At 37.7% G+C, this 20201-nt stretch overlaps 1 protein-coding gene across 13 annotated transcripts in view; it reads right to left on the bottom strand.

The window, feature by feature from the left end:
- LOC138745963 (voltage-dependent L-type calcium channel subunit alpha-1C-like) overlaps nt 1-20201 on the bottom strand; it is a 488237-nt gene that overhangs the window by 45065 nt on the left and 422971 nt on the right. For all 13 annotated transcript variants that reach the window (XM_069903575.1, XM_069903576.1, XM_069903581.1 and 10 more), the window contains 6 exons: nt 18480-18636; nt 16642-16769; nt 11333-11429; nt 10506-10608; nt 9589-9690; nt 5296-5423 (listed from right to left, as the gene is read on the bottom strand). In XM_069903575.1, the coding sequence (XP_069759676.1) occupies nt 5296-5423; nt 9589-9690; nt 10506-10608; nt 11333-11429; nt 16642-16769; nt 18480-18636 (715 nt within the window). The remainder of the gene's footprint in view (nt 1-5295; nt 5424-9588; nt 9691-10505; nt 10609-11332; nt 11430-16641; nt 16770-18479; nt 18637-20201) is intronic.

Genomic DNA, 20201 nt, shown 5'->3' with positions numbered 1-20201 from the left:
TTAAAATGCAACTGTATAACAAGAACTTAAGGAATTAGGAAATAAAAAAGAAAAATGCATTTTGAGACTGTTAATCTCCTTCATATCCCAGTACTGAAGAAAGGTCATCAATCTGAAAGGTTAATTCTGTATCCACAGATGCTTCCTGATTTGCTGAGGATTTGTTTTTATCTGTTATTATTTCACACTTCCAGCATCCACCGTATTTTTGCACATATAGTACCTGAACAGGTATCAGGATATGAAAATCATATACAATAACAATTATGTACATTGCTTTATTTTCAAATATAACAACCCATTATACGAACTTTGAAAGGAATTTTACATGTTTATGGAATAGTACATCAGCCACTATGTCCCCAGATTAAACTCCATTTCTCTCAAGTTGGTCTTCAGTTGACTTGAGTATTCTGGAAATTGATAAAGTGGATTCATACGGGTAAATTCATTGATCTCAAACTCCTAGTTGTTTAAAGTACTGGAGAATTGGCAATGCTGTGTCGTAATCCTATCTCCAGCTTGTGATCCTGTGGATGCACAAGATCAATGAATTTACATGATGGAGTCATACATATTAACCAAAGAGACTGCATGCTATGACAATCAGACTCCACGTTGCTGCACACATTTTACCATGCATGCAAGTCCCTGCTCATATTTGTGAACCCGCATTTGCATAGTGCCCACAAGTGCTAAGTTACCCCTTCTTATGCTCTGGAACTTTGTGGGGGAGATGAAGGCACTGCACCTGTAAACTCTGCCTGATGTCCCTATTTTTTGCGTTGCTCCTGTGGCAGATACATTCAGGTGAATATATTGTCTCCAGCCACACGCTCTTACATTCTAGAAACTATTTCCATTAGGGCCTTCTTTGCACTTCTTTATTTTCCATTGCTTCAGCAGCCATACAAGATTCTTTGTGATTCTTCTCTGAACAAAATGGTGGTTTGCTGTTCTTCTGCTGCCCAAACCTTCAAAGTGGCAGAATTATCTGTAAAAACACAAGTTTTGCTTATCTAATGCTGCATTGAGTGATGACATATCACAATGAAAGTTTGCAAGAATATTGATCACGAGAGTTCTGAGGATTTAGAAAGCTTTTGAAGGTGTTGTAATTATGTTACTATGTTGCAAGTGAGAGAAGACTTAATGCTAATTGTTTGGGCTGAAGGTAAAGAGTGTGCGTTTAGGTAAAACAATTCAATACTCACCAGAATTCAGTAGAGTCAAGGAGGAGTCAGATAAGTCCATGTTCCACGAGGCGAATATTATAGGGATAGAACTCTGATCATTTAAATGGTCTGGTCCTGCACACCCTTAACATAAGGTGCTTTGAAAGCACCTTGCCTAATGCAATACAGCACACATCACTCCAATTGAGATATCTTTCTGTCCATTCCCGCCTGAAGACAATCTGGAGATAATTTTTATTTTCTTTTCAAAGGGATGTTAACTGTCTCTTGAGACATTCTGGACATTCCCAATGACCTTAGTTGGAACACTCCAATTAAGCTCTCACCTGGCAAGTTTCAATGAAACTATCAAGGCAAAATTCTTACACACAGTTATGGGGAAATGTTCACTTTCTCCCATTGTTGGAATATTCCTTACAATCAACATGAGGCAGGGTCCAATTCTAAATGCAAAAAGCTGCTGTATTAAGGATTCAAAAGTAGATCTTGAAATAAAAGAGTTACCTCATGGATCTACATGTAAAAAATATGGAGAATTCAGATTTTTGCTATGTATTAACTGAGGTTGAATTTCTTGTCGTTCTGTAGTTTATTCGGATTAAAGGTGGGCAATGTCAATATATGAGGATTTAATTTAGATTGTTGCCTTTGGGGTGGCACCGTTATTGTAAGGGGTGGCACGACTACCGCAATGCTGTAACAGTGCCAGTGATCCAGGTAAGAATCCGGTGCTGTCTGTAAGGAATTTGTACATTCTCCCCATGTCTGCGTGGATTTCCGCTGGGTGCTCGGGTTTCCTCCCACCTTTCAAAATATCAGGGTTGTAGTTCAAATGGGCAGCACAGGTCCATGGGCCGGAAGGGCCTGTTACCATGTTTTATGTCTAAAAACATTTAAAAATTTCTACCTGACTTGGAACTCTACAAGAAAATACTGTAAATTATTGGGATTCCACCAGCCTACACTAACATTATGGAGTATTCTAAAAAGAAAATTATTGTTTTTTTCTTGTTTCCCTACGTTTGGATTTTTTCTATTTTAGAGTTCCCTTAAGTATTCAAAACCATCTCATGCCATTTTCTCAATCATATCCGGCCTGTAAATGATCTAATTCCTAAATTCTTATAAAAGCTAGGTAAATGAATAGACAAACTAACCAAAAGAGGGATCTTCGTACACTGAATGACATGAGATTATCACTAGTAACAATCTTTTCTGCTAAAAAGCAAAACATAAACAGAAAATTAATTTGTGAGTTTACAATAAACAATGAAATGAACACATTAAATAATGAAAAACTATTTAAAATGAAATAAAGAACAGATGTTATACATTGAATAGCTGTAAAATAAACATGGAGATCACAATGTTCAATTTGCCAAAGACAGTTATTTGCAATGCAGGCAAGATGCCACCTTCATGTTACCTGCAGCATTAACCTTACTTTCCATGAATGTACATATCAGGACCAGCTGAAAGTATCATTTCCTTGTACTTGTTAATGCTGGCCTATTAAATTAAACCTATCTGGAATTTCCTGAAGTGAAGGTACATTAGATCTGCAGGAAGTGAGTCTGTTTTGGGAAGCAGAGAACAATGCCACAACATGGGAAAATGTATTGAGATGGTGTCTTGGTAGAAGATATGAAAGTAAGATAGATATCCTGAATCTTTCAGGTGCAGGAGATCAGCACAGATGTAAATTCTAATAACCTGGATGTATTAATTAATACATCTTCAAATGACATACAATAATATCCTGGGGTGTCTTCAATACTCTCAATACTCGTCTACTAGCCTCATATACTAATGAAGGACATTTCTTTTATTACAGGTGCTACATGACCTGCTGAGTATTTTCAGTATTTTCTCCTATTTAAGATTCCCATTTTTTTTTTATTTTCAATGACTAAATCAATTTAAGATGATCTTACACTCATAGCTAATCCACCTTTTCATGTGCAGAGATCGTGTTGCCTGAACCAGGATTTTTTTTAGATTGAGAGATGCTTAAGATCATCCGCCAAAATCCTCTGGAGTCTCCAATTCTCAAATCTGTGCAGCAGCTCATGGATATCAAAGAGTAGAAGTACCAGAGCAACAAAGACACATGGAAAACAACTTCCAAAAGAATGGAGAAGGTTGATAATTCTGCATTTATATATAATATGCATGATTTCATTTATAAATTTGACCTGGTTATTTTGTGGAGAATTTTGTTTTTGAATTGCAGCCTAAAGGATGCCTTCCTCGTGAAGTAAGTGGTGCTTGCTGTATTTTAGACCACATGGCTAACCAGATGGTAGCTAATAGGTGCTGAGGGCTATCTACTGGTCATGCATCTAATTACTCTGGTGTGTCTCTCAAATGAAGATTAGCAACAAGATGCTGAGGGTGCACGACATGTATCAATCCACCACCAGTTTTGAGATCTGCTCAGCCAAGTATTACAGAACTCTTGCAGTGAAGTCCAGGCAGTCGAATCATATTTCTTATTTTCACTGGTTCTGTATCTCACCAAGTTTGTTACTTTCCTTGTTGTATACTTCCCTAGAAGCACACAAAAACTACAGATGCTGGAATCTAGAGTGAACAAAGAGAGGTTGAAGGGACTCAATGGCAGCATCCATGGGGAGAAAGAGTCAGTCAAAGTTTTGGGTTGGAATCCTTTGTTGAGATTAAAGTGGGAAAGGGTGAGTGTGATTCTCAAAAGGATTGGGGGAAGGGATAGAGAGGGAGAAGAGATAATAGGATATTGGACAAATGTAGGTGGGAGAGAAGATCCAGGAAGAGGTAAGGACCACTGGAGGTGGGGGTTTGAGAAAGGTAGAACAGGAGGTAAAGGGCAGATGGTAACAGTGTCACCAGATTGGGGTGGGGATTATTAGAGTTCAAGCTTATGTTCAATCACAGAAAGCCAGTGCTTGATGAAGCGGTCATTTAATCTACTTTCGATCATTGTAGAAGGGGCTGCATCGAGTTCACTAAATTCAGTAGACAAGGTTGGATGAGATGCATATGAAACTCTGCTTCACCTGGAAGGCTTGCTTATATCCATGGATGGTGGTGAGAAGCGAGAGGTAGGGACAAGTGGTGTATGTTCTTATGTTCTACAGTTGCAACATGAAGTGCCTAAGATGGATGGGTGGGAAGGGAAGAGCAGAGTAGGGATGTACTAATCATTGGTTAGATACAACAGTCATCATCCTGAAGATTATGCAAGATGCTCCTGGTCAAGCTAACACTGGCTGCCCATAGATCATAATTCCAGTGCATTAATTGAAAATGTATAATGCTCTAATCTGTTGATTTATTACAATACTATCCTTTCACCTTTATGAATTGAATATCGATATAACTCAAATGATGAAAAGAAATCGTTGCATTTATGTTGACCCATTTTTGAGTGAGGACATCCCAAAGCTTGTCAAACCTGGTGAACTATTTTTGGAGACCAATTGCATGCAGCAATATGTTAAAGAAAGGTTGGTTTTAGGCATTGGTTTAGGGCTATATATTGATTAGAATACCCGCGATAGCACCCTTGTTTTTTTTTTCCAGAATAACAACATGGGACTTTTACATCCATCTGAGGGAACAGACGAGATGTTTCTTCAATGTGTCAGCTGAAAGACATCACTTCCAACAGTGCAGCATTCCCTTAGTTTTGCAATGAAGCATTAATTAAAATTGCCTTTATTTGGGCATAAACATCTTAACAGATTCTAGTTTCTTGAAGTTAAAATGAGTTCTCATACAACAAAAGCAATGAATAAATATGGTTACAATCCTCTCCGGAAAGGATTTTTAACCTTAGGGTTAGGATGAAGTGTTGAATATGAGGAGGGAACTTCATATTTTATATGAATGTAGTATTTAACTCTGACACAGAATTTTAAAAATTCCTTTCCTCTCCATTGATAAATGTTGCCTCATGTACAACATTCCACAGTAAATAAAGAAATGAATTTTTAACATAAAACACATTAACAATTTACTTTTAACTAAAAATAGTAGAAATGGATAATGACAAGACATCGTGCTTTTCGTAAGTAAAAATAAACATAGTATTTTTAGAGGGAAGATATTTCACATGTACCTGTAAAGAGAGTGCATTTTTCTGCACTGCTTTCCCAACAGTGCCCTGTTCTTTGCGCTTCTTGAATTTTCTGAAGTAATCCTGGATTAGGAATGTGGCATAGAACTTCCCAACAGTAACTTCGTCATCTGGTATATAAAGATATTACGCAATTAGGCAGAATAATTTGTTCCTACTTTTGCAGCAACAACAAGCATAGAAAAGCAAATCAATATTCTGTACATTCAGGCACTTTTTGTCTGAATATTATAAAATATTCTGAAAATAATTTTTGACTTTGTTATTCCAAAGAGCATAATTATGACACGGGACTGCTGTTATATAGTTGATGCATTGTAGTGAATCAAGAGATAATGGAAAATCAGCACAGGATAGGTCAATCCCAATAAGTCTTGGGTTGCATTAGAGGTCCTGGAAATATCCAGAAGGATTTAAGGTGCATGCATTTATCAAGAAAAATATTTCCCGGTGAAGGTTCTGCAAAGCCAGAAAGCTTGGATCAGAATCACTTCCATCTTTTAAATTATAAGCTTCCTTTTTCTCAATTAAATCAGTGACTTTCCAGAGAGGGAAAATCTGAGAAACAGCTTTTAAACTTTAAAAGGGTCAGCATAAAATAGATCCAGTGTTCATGGGATGCCAGGATAGAAGAAGCATGGTTGAATGCACAAAAAGGACAAAGAAGGAGAATTTTAAGGAAGGTTCAAAATGGAAAATATTGAGTTTAATGTGTTTGTGAATGTGTTGGAGACAAATCAGTTAAGTAATCAATTGGCTTATTCTTTTGTGCTAAGTTTGGGACTACAATTAATGTTTAGAAAATTTATTTAACCCTTACCTTCAAGAAAATATCATGATTTTACATCATCAAAACTCCCATTAGTAGGCCAGGATGTGCTGCTATTTATATATGAAGCCATAGAAAAATACTCTGTTGCAACTATAAGTTCCAGAAGTAGAGAGGACACAAATGTTTAATGTAATTTATTGTTGAAAAGGTGAATATAATCCCTCATTAAATCCAAGCATGCATAGATGAGTGTATATTTTTGTAAAAATTTGCTCAAACTTAAATGGTTAATTGATAGAATAATCTCATGCATTGTGTTGGTATGGATTTGTTTTCTTTCAAAAAGTGCATGTAGGTTAGTACACATGGTTGTGTACACCAAATAATGCATACCCTCTGGCATGACTTTTGAAACATTGCTGTAGCAACCAGGATCAGTTCAGTAAGAATGACTCCAAGGTCCAGGAGATAATTAACCAAACATGCACTGTCTTTTTGGATTGAAAGCTGCAGTATTCCTTGAGGGAAACAGATCAGGCACTTGAAAGTGAAGTTCCAGCAACAGACCCATGACTAAAGAACAGATGGCAGGTAAAAAGAGTGCAAGAGGCTAAGGATCTTGCTGATGGCCATCATGGGTTTCTCAGTGCTCTCAAGGCCACATTCATCCCAAATACACAATGCGCCACCTTTCCGGATCCCAAGAAAGGATGTGAACCTATCCAGCACAGCTAGGCAGTTAGTGCCCAATGAAAGGAAAATACTGAAGCCTTTCTTATCTATGACTTTGCCTTTGAATCTATCACATTGAAACTTGTTAGGTTCAACCCCACTACCATTCATGATCACAATGTTAAGAACTTAAAAAAAAAGGCTTCAAAATAAATGACATCCTAGTTGTAATTCTAAAACACAGCTGTGAGGAACATCAGTCACGTGCCCAAAACTTCTTCCACAAATTGGAAGATGAAAATATCACAGTCATGTCCATCTTAAGAAAGGAGACAAATTTGACTGAAGTAACTAGAGTGAACTTCCTGCTATTTGCAACGGGGAAAGTCATCACCATGGTCCTCCTTGATTTCTTCCTCCCAGTGGCCAAAGATCCTGCTCCTGAAATTACAATGTGTTTTCCTTCTACCTAGTGGCACAGTGGACATGATATTTATTGCAAATCTGCTCCATCAGAAAGGCAGAAAGTAGTATCAACCACTAACCCTTCTCATGCTCACTTAAGACTGACTCCATCATTTGAGAGGAGCTGCATGGCACAATTTAGCCACCTGTAGAAATGTGTCTTCATTTTTTTAAAAACATGGACCATATTGTCCATGAAGCCACCTTAAGCACTGGCGAATATTCCTGATGAAATTCATCTCCTCATTGTGAAAGTCGTAAGACAAAATGGGTGTTCTTGAACACAAAACAAAGCTTATATTCCACAGGGAAGCAGTGACCCCTGCCTTCTGATATGCTTCTGAGACTTGGATGACCAAATGAATCAAAAATTGAAGGGAAGCCACTAATGATATACCTGCAAAGACATCGAAATTCATTCAGAAGATAAGCAGAGCAACATCTAGTCCAAAATCCCTGGCATTGAGATTATAAATTACATTCAATTAACTAATGGGCCAGCAATATTGTTTGCTAAACCAGACATTATTTTGAGCTCAGTCTTTGGATGACATTACTAGCTGGGGAAATTTCAAAGTCTCTCACAAAAATAGCCTGAATTCAGAATTCCTGGCCCACGACTGCTCAAAAGGCATTCAGAATGGCACTGAGAACCTTGAATGCATGTGTGGAGAGCATGTTAAAGTCAGCATAAACAATGTCAGGATCACACTTTCTCACAAACTGTCCACCCAGAAGTCAGGCACCTCATGTATATCTGTGGTAGAATTTGCTGGCCCTTCATTGACCTCATCAGCCACCTCAGAGCCTCTAGTCTAGAACAAGAGTGATCTTCAATCCAGAAAGAGTGCCTTAAAAAGCAATAGAAAGAATGAACTATTGGCTTGAGTTGATTTTGACGCACTTCAACAAAAATGCTTATCCACTAGTTTTATCTAATTTCTTGCTTATGAGTACCATGACAGTAGAGTCATTGGAACTGGGGCACAGCAGTGGAGTGGAGAGCAGTGAGGGAGAGATCATAGGACACATGGATCAATATGGACATTGAAGGGTGGTGAATGGTTGTATGGAAAATGCTAGTGATGTGCTTGAGGGGTGATGGGAAGAGTAGAGGAAATGCAAAGTTGTAGAGGAGATTGTAGACCAAATACCATTAGGGAAATTCATTTGTGTTGATGGGAGATGGCTGTTATTTAGAGCAGCCATTCTCAACACTGGTCCAATCCCCCACCACTCCCTCACCACCTCCCCACAGAGGCCACAGCACATTAAAGTAAAAGCCTTGAGTTATTTTCACCTCGCAAAATATAAGTATATTTTTATGGTAGTAAAGAAGTATGGAAGAAACCAAAACTTGACTGCTTCACAGGGAAGGGGGCCCATACCTTGAACAGGGTTCTAGGGGGACGATAACAAAAACAAGTTTGAGAATGGCTGATTTACAGGAAGCGAGAGTACAAGATAGGATAGGGATTGAAAGTGACTAAGCCAGATCCAGCAAATGAATGGAAAGACATTTATTTGCTGGGCCTGACATTTTCAGCCTGGAAATTTCACACTCGATGAAATATTATCATAATATTTCAATAACTAATTTGGGTTTGAAGAGCCATGTAGCTGGCTAATCATCCTTTAGATTTTGATAAATTTAGGGTGGATGGATTGGATTAAGTTACCTTGAAGAAGGACTCAGGCCCGAAAAATCAGTTATATATCTTTACATTCTATGGATTCTGTGAGACTAGTTCGAGTTTCACTTTTGGGTTAAAGGTTTTTTTAAAAAAAAACATTCTAATATCACTGCTGGCCAAACCATTCTATTTTTGGAAGAAAATATACCACTATATTTTCACACTGGTGAATTAAATAACTTTCATCAAGAATCAAACATCTAATCAAAGTCTTCAAATGATTTATATAAAGATGAAATTTTCATTCTTGAAATTTGTCATACTAGTCTCATTGTTTCAGACATACAAATAATATTTTAATTGTTCCTTCAAGCTTTGCATCCTTCACCATGGTGTCTTCTTACTTTAATTCCATAGCCATATTTTATTGTAAACTGATTAGTTATACAGTAAAACCCCAGTATATGGCACCTATGGCGATCGGTAGATGCCAGATAAGTGAATTTTCTGGTTGCTTGAGATGGCATGTTGCATGGATTGGTAAGCTAATTGCTAGGTGGCACCAATTTAAAATTTTTGCATTTTTTACCAATTTATTTTCTGCAATTTTTTTTGCCAGTTGCTTGAGGATTTTGTTTGCTTGAATTCTGATTAATGGGGATTTTTATTGTATATACTATTACAGGATTATGGCTTCTATTTCTCAAGCTTCTGTATTTGAAAGGTGCTCACCTCCTGCTGGTGGCACAACTTGATCCAACAACTTCATACTTGTACGTTTCCAGATTTTCTTGATAATTGCTCGAAGTTCTTCATTTGCTTGTTCCAAATTCCCTGTTCATACAGCACAATCCATTTATCATTGGTGACATTGAAATGTAGGTTTTGAAGTTAAATCCAGAATCTAACTCACCAAACAGTTCTCTCATTTTAAATTTGTAAGTGGATATTGGCAGTGTGCCAGACTACCTGCTTAAAGCAGTAGGCAGGATTTTCAAAATTTAACCAATTAATTATTATGAATAAATTATGAATTTTGACAAAATCCCTTCGAGCTGAAATGTTGACTCAGTTTCTCTTCCCACGGATGTGGCCTGACCAGCCGAGTTATTTCTATAATTTCTGTTGATGTATTAGATTTTTAGCGTCTGCAGTTTTAAAAAAAAATTAAATATTACTTAAAGTCTCCAAGCATCAAAGGACTAGACTACAGGCTGACTGCTGTCAATAATCATCTGGATTCTGCATAGGTATGGCAAGAGGTAGTATCTTTTAGTGATGGTTGTGGAAAACAAAATTGAAGCTAGACCAATGTATCTTAAAATTTAGTAGAAAAGAAACATTCCAATTTCTCCTTAAAAAATATCCGGGTATTTATCTTCCCGTCAGCTTTGAATATAAACATTGGATGCCAATATCAGGGTTCTGAATTTGGTCAGCACATGTCAATGTTTTCTCCAGTTTCCACATAAAAACAAGGAGTTGAAAATGTCCTACAGTGGATTTTCCTTTGTACAGATATTTTACTTGGTTTATTTCAAAATACAGCTTTAGTAATCAATATCTGAAAGGAGACACCTATTATTATATCAACTGAATAATAGAGCCACAAAGTAAAAAACTTAACCAGCTATCCTAAAATTTTGTACCTTCAGTTTTGATTCTTAATGCAGTTCGAACCAAAGCAAAGAGGGTTGCATTGAACATAACTGTACCATCACTGTTTAAAGGCATATTCATTGATACCAAGCGCTAAAGAAAATAACAAAAAAACATGGGTTATTTCACTACAAGAAAGACTATGGCATAGTTTAGAAATTTGTGTCAAGATAACAAAACAATCCATATTTATTGCAAAATCAAAGAGAGAAAAATCAAGTTTAAAAATAATGCAGACTCAATAAGTTTAAAATTACTAGATGTTTCCAATCACAAGAAGTAACTTCTTATTTACAGCTGTATAATTTATTTACTTGTATTAAGCATATACATTTCTGTATGATCTCCACCCTGTATTCATCAAGGTGCTCTATCCAGAAGACTTCACACCAGAATGTGGAAAAGAGTCTAACGGTACAGTGATTTCATTCATGTACTAATAATTTAGAGAACACATTCAAATACCACTACCTGGAAGTTTGAAAATATGAATTACAAAAATAAATTTGGAAATCCTAGAAATTTTGAATATTATATTTCAGATCCTGGATGTGGGAAACTTTAGAGATCACATAGAGTAAATGTAACATTCCTACAAGGAATAGAAGTATGTTTCCCAAAGCTCTCTGAAACTTATTCTTTTCCTCATAACTGTTTGTATAAATACTATAAACTGATTCTAACATTTATATTTCATACATAATAGTGGCCAAAGAAAGTTTAAAAAAAAATAGTTTTAACCTCACTGGCTGCATAATACACAAGTTGGGTCAAATGTAGGGAACTGCATCATTAAAGTACAGTATATCAGCCTTACTTTGCAGGCCACTCTATGTGGGCACAGCTTGCCAAATCCTAAAGGTGGCTGTATCCGCCTCAGAAGTGTAACCACATCCAAGTGTTTGATACGACCCCTGTAAACAAAAAATCATAAACAGAATAATACAACTTTTAACTGAAAAATATGAATCACATTTGCTCATTTGTGAGCACAAAATTCAAGGGTCTGCTCATCACCTCCTTTTCCTCTCAATGATTCTCCACATACCACCTATTAACAAAAGAGTGAAGTGGCAAATATCTTTCTTCCATCAGTCTGCAGGTTGTTCTGAAAGCAATGAGCAACTCTTGATATTGAATAAGAGAGGCGCAGACCCATCCTCCCTATCAAATAGGCCAGTTCACCATTTCTTCCAGCTCAACAGCCAGGTCAGTAGTGACAGAATAATCAACATATAACAATGAAGCTGGTAGTACTATCAAACCCTCGTGATCCATGTAATGGGATATGCATCTTCGATTTAGTAATGAACAAATTTGGACCATGCAAATGGTAAAGTGAAATAGCAATTTTTATTCAGGTCACAGATTTGTATACTAATCAGGAATAAGTCAGTAAAAAATTGTATGAAAATTCCTTACTTTGATTTTCCAGCTTGTGACATCTAATGATTAGTTTGAAAAAAATCTAAGCATCCATTCACCTAATAAAATGTGTTAAAACTGGATTTTATCACCAGGCAAGTGGAGGCATTTGAGTGCATAAGGCCTAGCAAAGGTTTCCAGATTTTGGAGGCCTCTTAAAAGCAGTGAAAGGTAGTTATAGGACATAAAGCTAAATACTTATCAGCCTATCAAACTGAATTCTCTCAATTTTAACTTAAATCTTTAATTGCTCATTTCATCCAACCATTAAATCTTCACCATAAGGGATCAGGAAGAGAAAATAAACATAATATTGTGATTGGAATCTCATGGTTGCAAACAATTAAATTACTATTTATAATATATTATATTATGGTTACTGACAATGAAATTAGCCTGTGTGCAGGGAAACATATCGACAGGGGTAGGGAGAAGTAAAGTGAATGGTTAAAAGGATGGCAGTTGAAATATAATGGAAGGAAATATGAGGTTGTCTTGTTTGGCTAGAAGAAAGTAAATACAGAATATTATTTAAATGAAATAACACCAATGAATGCTGATGTCCAGATGGATCTGGGTAATTTTGCACAAAAAACGTAAATTTAATATTCAGGTACAGCAAGGAACTTGGAAAATAATTGCAATGAAAGGTGAATGAAGGTTAGCAAATTGGTTAGTGCATCGCTGATACAGTGCCAGCGACCAGAGTTTTCTGTAAGGAGTTTGTACATTTTTGCCATGTCTGAATGGGATATTCTGGGAGCTCCAGTTTCTTCCCACCTTTCAAAATGCATGGGTGTTGTCGGTTAATTGGGTGGCACAGGCTCATGGCTGGAAGGGCCTATTACCATCCTGTACATCTCAATGTATGTCTAAAAGTGGGAAAGTCGCACAAAAACTACATAAGGATGAAGTGATCTATACTGTTTTTCTCCTTCTGTCAAAAGTACAAGATATTGGTTTTGAAAACAGTAACAAAAAGGTTCAGTAGGTTGATTGTTGAGACAATTACAAGAGAAGATCAAATAGATGAAACTTCTTCCCACAATTCAGAAAATGAGTGCAGAAAATATTAAAATACAGCACAAAGAATTCTGAAGTTGCTTGCTAGGGGAAACAAAAATTAGGGGACAATGTTTCAGGATTTCCCGCCCTGTTGGCTGCCCACATCTTCGCTACAAAGATGTAATCAAGCGTGATCTCCAGTCATTCCACGTCAACCATATGACTGGGAGGGCCTCGCAAAAAAAAAAAATCGCACTGCATGGCTTTCCACGATTCACAGTGGCACTTCACAATGTGTCAACAACTACAAAAAGTTCTGTGAGGGCAGAAGAGCTACAAAGACTGGGTTCATCTTTGCTTGTGAAGGAATGGGCTGTGATGAGGAGGAGGATGATTTAAGACTGAAATGAGGAGGAATCTCTTCTCCCAAACATTGTGAATCACTGGAATTTTTTGTGGCTGTCATGCCACTAATTATGTTTAAGGCTGAGATATATAGATTTTATACCACTGGATCACAGAAATCAAAGTGAATGTAATTGAATGCTGGCACATGAAAAGAGCTTAATTTTCATCCAATTTTATATAATTTTAAATACATCACTGTTACAATCTCATCTCAAACATAGAAACAGAAACAAAACTATTAATCAGCTTTGTAGAAAATTTCATCTCCAGTCTCATGGATTTATTTTTTAAAATATCCTGCATTCTTAATTGAAAGTGATATATCATCTGTGCAGAAAAATAAAGGATACGTGTGAGGGAAATTCGTTTTATCTGTGAATGAAGCTACTTGTCCTCCTGCAACATGATCACCTTCCTAAAATAAAATAAAAGACAAAATGCTGGAAGTATTTTGCGGGTCAGGATGACTTTACAGAGAGAAACAGTTTCAAAAATGGGCAAAGTTAGAAAGCAGGCATGAAAGAGCTGTAGAGAAGAAGTAGAGGTAAAGAGTACAAAAGGAATTCCTGTGATTGTGTAGAGACGAGAGACAATAGATGACATAGATTACTGTCATCTGAGAGTAAGTGATGATGCCAGGCTCGGGACATTTTTTTTTGTTAAGCATGTTATGAAAACACGTTTTGTTATAAATGGAGACTGACCTATATATCCCATTCCTACGGTGCAAAAATCAAGAGTTAAATGGAAAATATATTTAAATTACATCTCTTGGGACATGAGAGTTATTGATAGGCATTCTGGTTTTCCCTCAAAATCACCATCTGTCAAAAATCTCATGTAGAACCAAATTACATATATACCAGAGGAAATAGGGCAATAGTCCCATTGCCTGAAGATATAAGCAAATCATTTGGGTTTTCCACAATAAACAGATAACTTTCACAACTATTTTCTGGTGTTTCTTTAGAAATCATGAAAATTGACTCATTTTCATGTTATGTTATGACTGAAAGTTTTGGCATTTGGTGCTGGACTAATATGATACCTAGTAAACAACCATATTTTCTGCAAATAAAAATGTTAAAACAAGTATTTTTTTTAAAAATCCAGATGTAAAATGCTCTTAAATGTTTCTGTCAGATAAGGAATGGCTGTATTTTTGGGAAAAGGTCATTGAAAGAAAGGACACATATTTTCTCCAGCTAAATAGCCAAAATTGATGCAATGGACAAGTAAAGTTATCCTCGACGTTCATATCAAACTTGTGAATGTTGTTGGAAATTAAATAACCAATAGAAAAATGCTGCACTATGCCATCCAAAAACTTAATGATGGCAGAATCAAGTTTGTGAATATGACAAAAGGTGTTTTTAGGCCATACTGCCACTTCGAGGCTGGCTTCAAACGTGGATAAAATTTTTAAATTTACCTGTTTATGGATCAGCCCTAAAAGGCTGCTCTAGCGCTGCTTTTGTGTGGAGCAGCACCTCAGTGAGTCATCCTGATCCACTGTAGGTGGGGCGACTGTGGCTGTTGCGCCACCTGTCCTAAAGACGCAGCAGAGCAATGGTGTCTTCCCTACCCATAATCCCCCATGCACTTCCAGAATGGTTCCAGCTGCAGGGGGGATTATGGATAATGTAAATGGTCATTGCTCTGCCGTGTATTGAGGTGCTGGGACCGATGAGCAGCACTGAAGGCCGAAGAGGCCCAGTGAAGGTGCTGGGGGCCAGAGCAGCTGGCAGGGCTGTCACAGCCAGCCCTGGCTGCCCCCTGATGACTCCACCAGTCTGGCCACCCCTGATGGCCTCTGCCAGCCTGGCCATCCCTGCCCTGATGGCCCCCGTCAGCTGCCCCTTCCCTGAGGGGGTCATGGAGGGAGAGGGGTGAGTGAGTGGGAGAGAGAAGTGAGATGGGTCAAGGCGCTATCGTGACTTCATCAGCCCATCTCTAGCCAGTCGTTTGCAGTGGATGTGCCTTTATGCAGTGAGGTGGAGCGCATCGCTCCACCTTTAGCACTACCTTGCAGAGGGAGTGGAGTTGCCGCCTTGCAGCTGCTCACATTTTCTGACATGAGGACGGAGAATCTCCGCCTTTACATTGGGATTTTTTTCCTTTATAAAAGGGGCTAAAGGCTGCGAACATGTTCAACTAGAGGTGCAATACACAAAAGTGTAGAAGAAACTCAACAGGTCATGCAGCACCAATAAGAAGTTAAAGCCAATCAACGTTTCAGGACTAAGTCCTTTGTCAGAAACTTGAATAAAAGGATGTGGGGAGGGGGAGGAGGAGCAATGGAGGCTAACAGTAAGAGGTAATAGTGGATACATGTCGGAAGGTAGAAGGAAGAGAAGCTGAGAAGTGCTGAAGGAGGGGAATAGAGCTAAGAAGGGTAGTACCTCCTATCTGTTAGCCTGTGCTCCTCTCCCTTCCCTTTCATCTCTCCTATCTTCTCCTTCTCCTCTTCCCCCCACCTTTATATCCCTTCCTTCTCAAACCTGAGTTGAAAAGGCCAGATCACTGGAGATACTTGAAGTAGATACATTTTTGAAAGATAGGGAAAATGAGACCTATGTGGCCACAGAACCGTCCTAAGGCAAATCAGCTTTGGCCATATTAAAGTAGATACATTTTTGAAAGATAGGGAAAATGAGACCTATGTGGCCACAGAACCGTCCTAAGGCAAATCAGCTTTGGCCATATTAAATGCTGGGACTGACTTGAAGGGCTGGATCTTTTACTTCCACTGCTTTTGTCCTGTGTCTTGTGATCAACATCACTGTTGCACATCCTGAAACTCAACTGAGGTTGATACATTAAAGATATGGACTCTCACAATGTGTGTCTGTAACTGATGATCATTTTTAAAACATTTCATTTATGCATTACAGAGCAAAATGTTTGGACACAGATTCTGACATCATGGTGCAGTTGATAATACAGAATATTAGGTGATAATTATTCTCTTTATATAGAAACAAAGGAATCTATCAAAATTATACAAGTAGTAATCAGTTAACATCTCTGTATATTGATACAACTGCTAAGTTTAAATACTGTACTTGCAGTGATATCCATGCATATTTTAAAAATGAAATATAACTTCATACTTAAGAGTTTTAGAGCAGGACAAATGCTTAATGTACAGCTGACAGTCTAAACTACATAAACATGGCAAAACAGTTTGTGACAGACTAACAAAGAATTCACAGCACTAAATGAACAAATAAATTGAACATCAAAAGTGAATGTTTCAAATTCTGATGTTTAGAATGATGCACTTACTTGGCCTCAGGGTCATACTCAGCCCAGATTCTCTTAAATTCGTCCAGATGATGAGGACCAAGGATGGACCAATCACGTGTCAAGTAGTCAAAATTATCCATGATTACAGCCACAAAGAGGTTAATGATCTGAAAGAAAATTGTACGAATTTTGGGTCATCACAATATATCAAACCAATGAGACAGAATTCAAAAGAGAAAAATGGCAGGATATTTTGACTTTATTCTAGACAGTTGGGTATTACAAAATATTTGGTAACTTTAATGATCTGGAAATATTTAGGAACCCTTTCAAATTGAATGCATAATTTTGACAAACCTATAATTATACTCAATTTAAGCACTAAATGCATATTGACCCAATTGGCAGAGTAAATATCAGCCTTATTTCCTGCCATATGCCATCCCCCAGTGCTCTGGGGAAGATGGGTGTCGCTTTTCAAAAGATAAACTGGAGTGGACATCAGCACACCTGCTGGAATTCAGCAGAGTGAGCTGATCGGGAAAAATAATGTTTCGTCTGGTTGTAGATCTACAGTCGGATGATAATGAATTTCAACTTAAGAAAACTGTACTTCAGTAAAATTTGCCATCTGCTGCAGCCACAACTACAATCTACATTTAGGGAAATATCACACAGCCAATGTGTGATTAGCATCAATGAATCTTTACATCTTACTTCTTTCAGGCTGGAGCTGAAACATTTGCAACAACTCAGTCTATTGTTCACCACTAGTCCAACAGCTCCATGGCAGATGCTATCTCCCTGACTCTACATTCTATTTGGAACAAGGATTCCTGTGCCCAACTCCTACTTATTGACTACAGTTCTGTCTTCAACATCGTTGTTCGAAACAAACTCATCCCAAAGTGCTGAGACAGAAGCTTACATCATCATCTGCAATTGGATCCTGGACTTTCTAATCTGTAGACCATAGCAGTTAGAATTGGTGACAAGATCTCCTCCACAATAATGCTGAACACCGGTGCCCTGAAAAGCTGTGAGCTCAGCCTCTTAGTATACTCCTTGTACATTCAAGACTGTGTGGGCCAGATTTCAATGATGAGAGGGAGTACAGGAAGGGGATAGAGATGTTGGTAGGGAGTCAGGATACAACTTCTCCCTCAATGTCAGCAAAACCAAGGAGCTGGTCATTGACCTCAGGAAATGATAAGTACGCATCCCTGTATATATGTCAATGGTGCAGAGATGGAGTGGTCCTCAGGAATACGTATCACTAATAACCTGTACTGGTCCGACCACATTGATGAAAAAGTGCACTGCAGATTCTACTTTCTCAGAAGTATGAGGAAATTTGGCATATCCCCAAAATCCTTATCAGTGGGTTCAAATCTGGCGCTGTCTATAAGGAGTTTATGCATTCTTCGAGGGTCTTCATGGGTTTCCTCCGGGTGCTCTGCTTTCCTGCACCCTTCAAAATTAACAGGGGTTGTAGGTCAATTGGGTGTAATTGAGTGGCATGAGCCGAAATGTCCTGTTACTGTGCTGTATGTCTAAATTTAAAAGTTTATTTTAAAATTAAAACTGACCTTCCAAATTGACTAAAAACCAGAACCCAAATCACGATTCTAAACTTCTACTAATGGATCTTCCAACCAACCTTGGGTGTAACCTTTCCTTGTGATTCATTCATTGAACAAAGCATATGAACAATTAACATTTTTTACTAATTTAGATGCAAATTGTTAAAATGGGAAAGAGTGGTATTCAATTCACCAAATACAATTATTATCTTCAGTCACCTTTCTTCAGAAGTATTATTTTCACTATGCACATTTTAAACAAAAATACAAGCTACCTTGTGAATTTGCACTCACCAAGAAGGCACACAACATGTAGAAACTGACAAAGTAGAAAATAGCAAAATAGGTTCCGCAGGTGAAATCTTGGTCATGAAGTGGTGACTCTCTTTCACACTGTTTTCCTGGGAGACAAGATAACATTATCTCCTGCCAGGCTTCACCTGTTGCACATCTGTAAATGAAGGATTGTAATGCTAGCTTGTTTCATTAAAGTATGGATAATAACAATAATCTATTTTTACATAATTTAGAGAATATGCTGTGTTTGGCAAAGCATCTTTGTCACTCTGAAAGATACAATAAAATTATCCCTGAAAACACTGCAGATGAAATCACAAATTCAGTTTATTGTCACATGTACAAAGGTGAAGTACATTCGTTTTGCAAGCATTTCAGCTCGTGAAATAAGACATTGTACAAGAGTTACAGAGAGAGATTAGTCAGAACAGAGCAAAGATGATACGTTTATCTGTATGAGGTTTATTCAATACTCATAATGGCAGGAAAGAAACTGTTCATCCATTAATTAGATACCACCAAAAGCATTGTGCCAATGTGGACAGGGATCTCAAGGCAGGAAGACCAGACGCCCCATTATAAAAAGCTGAATTCAAGTCTTTTAGGCCTCCATAACTGAGATCTAAGACATGCTGCAAGAAGTTATTTCACAAGCCTGTATTGCTTTCTCTACAACAAAGGTCTCTTTCCTGCAATAGAATCACTTTGCTACAGCAGATCTCTGATAGAAACTGTCTGTAGTTATCCCCAAAGCACTAATAATCGTCAAATGATGGCCCAAGATCCTATATTAATGTCTATGAAATAACAGTGGAGATAATCATTTCTTCACAAGTATAATTCCTGGAATGTGTAGTTTAGTGAATGGCACCTTCATGTGGATGCAGAAAATTTGTATAGTTTTAAATGAATATTTTGCATCAATTCCAGGAAATTAGAATTCAGGCAATCATTTGACGATTATTAGTGCTTTGGAGATAACTACAGACAGTTCCTATCAGGCACTTTCAACAGTTGCCCCAACAACTTTACTCCCCCACCCTCTCTTCCCAAAACTTCTAACAGTACACATAGCTTTCCTCTGGTAAATATTTCACAAACCAAAATTTCTTCGGTCTTTCAGAAGATATTGAAGCTTTCCTCTTTCCTGAAACTATTCTTTCCTCATTGGCAATCTTAATGGTGTATTACAACCATCCAGCTGCCAGGACATATGAATCTTTAACGATTAACACTGCTTCCATGATGCAAAGCATTAACAACTTTGTTCAATTGAGCCTTTACAGGCCTGTTTAGAACTTACTTCAAGGTTTAAAGCACTCCAATGACCAAAAGACCATAAAGCATTGGAGGGGAGTTAAGCCATTCGGCCCATCAAGTGTGCCCCACCATAATACCATGGCTGATTTATGATCCATTTAAACTCATTTCTCCTACCTTCACCCTGTAACACTTGATTCCCTTCCTCATCAAGAACTTATCTACCTCTGTCTTAAATATATGTCTTGGAATCCACAGCCATCTGAGGCAACACATTCCACAGATTCACCACCCTCTGGGTAAAGAAATTCCTCCTCATCTCAGATTTAAAGGGATGCTTTCATATTCTGAGACTATGCCCTCTGGTCCCGGACTTCCCAACCATAGGAAACAACCTATCAAGATCCAGTCTTTCCAGTTCTCTCAATATGCAACAGGTTCAATGAGAGCTCTCCTCAT

Source organism: Narcine bancroftii, chromosome 11 (assembly GCF_036971445.1).
Source record: "Narcine bancroftii isolate sNarBan1 chromosome 11, sNarBan1.hap1, whole genome shotgun sequence".
Taxonomy (NCBI): Eukaryota; Metazoa; Chordata; class Chondrichthyes; order Torpediniformes; family Narcinidae; genus Narcine; species Narcine bancroftii.
The sequence above is the reverse complement of the archived record's forward strand: the minus strand, read 5'-3'. Positions and strand labels throughout refer to the sequence as shown.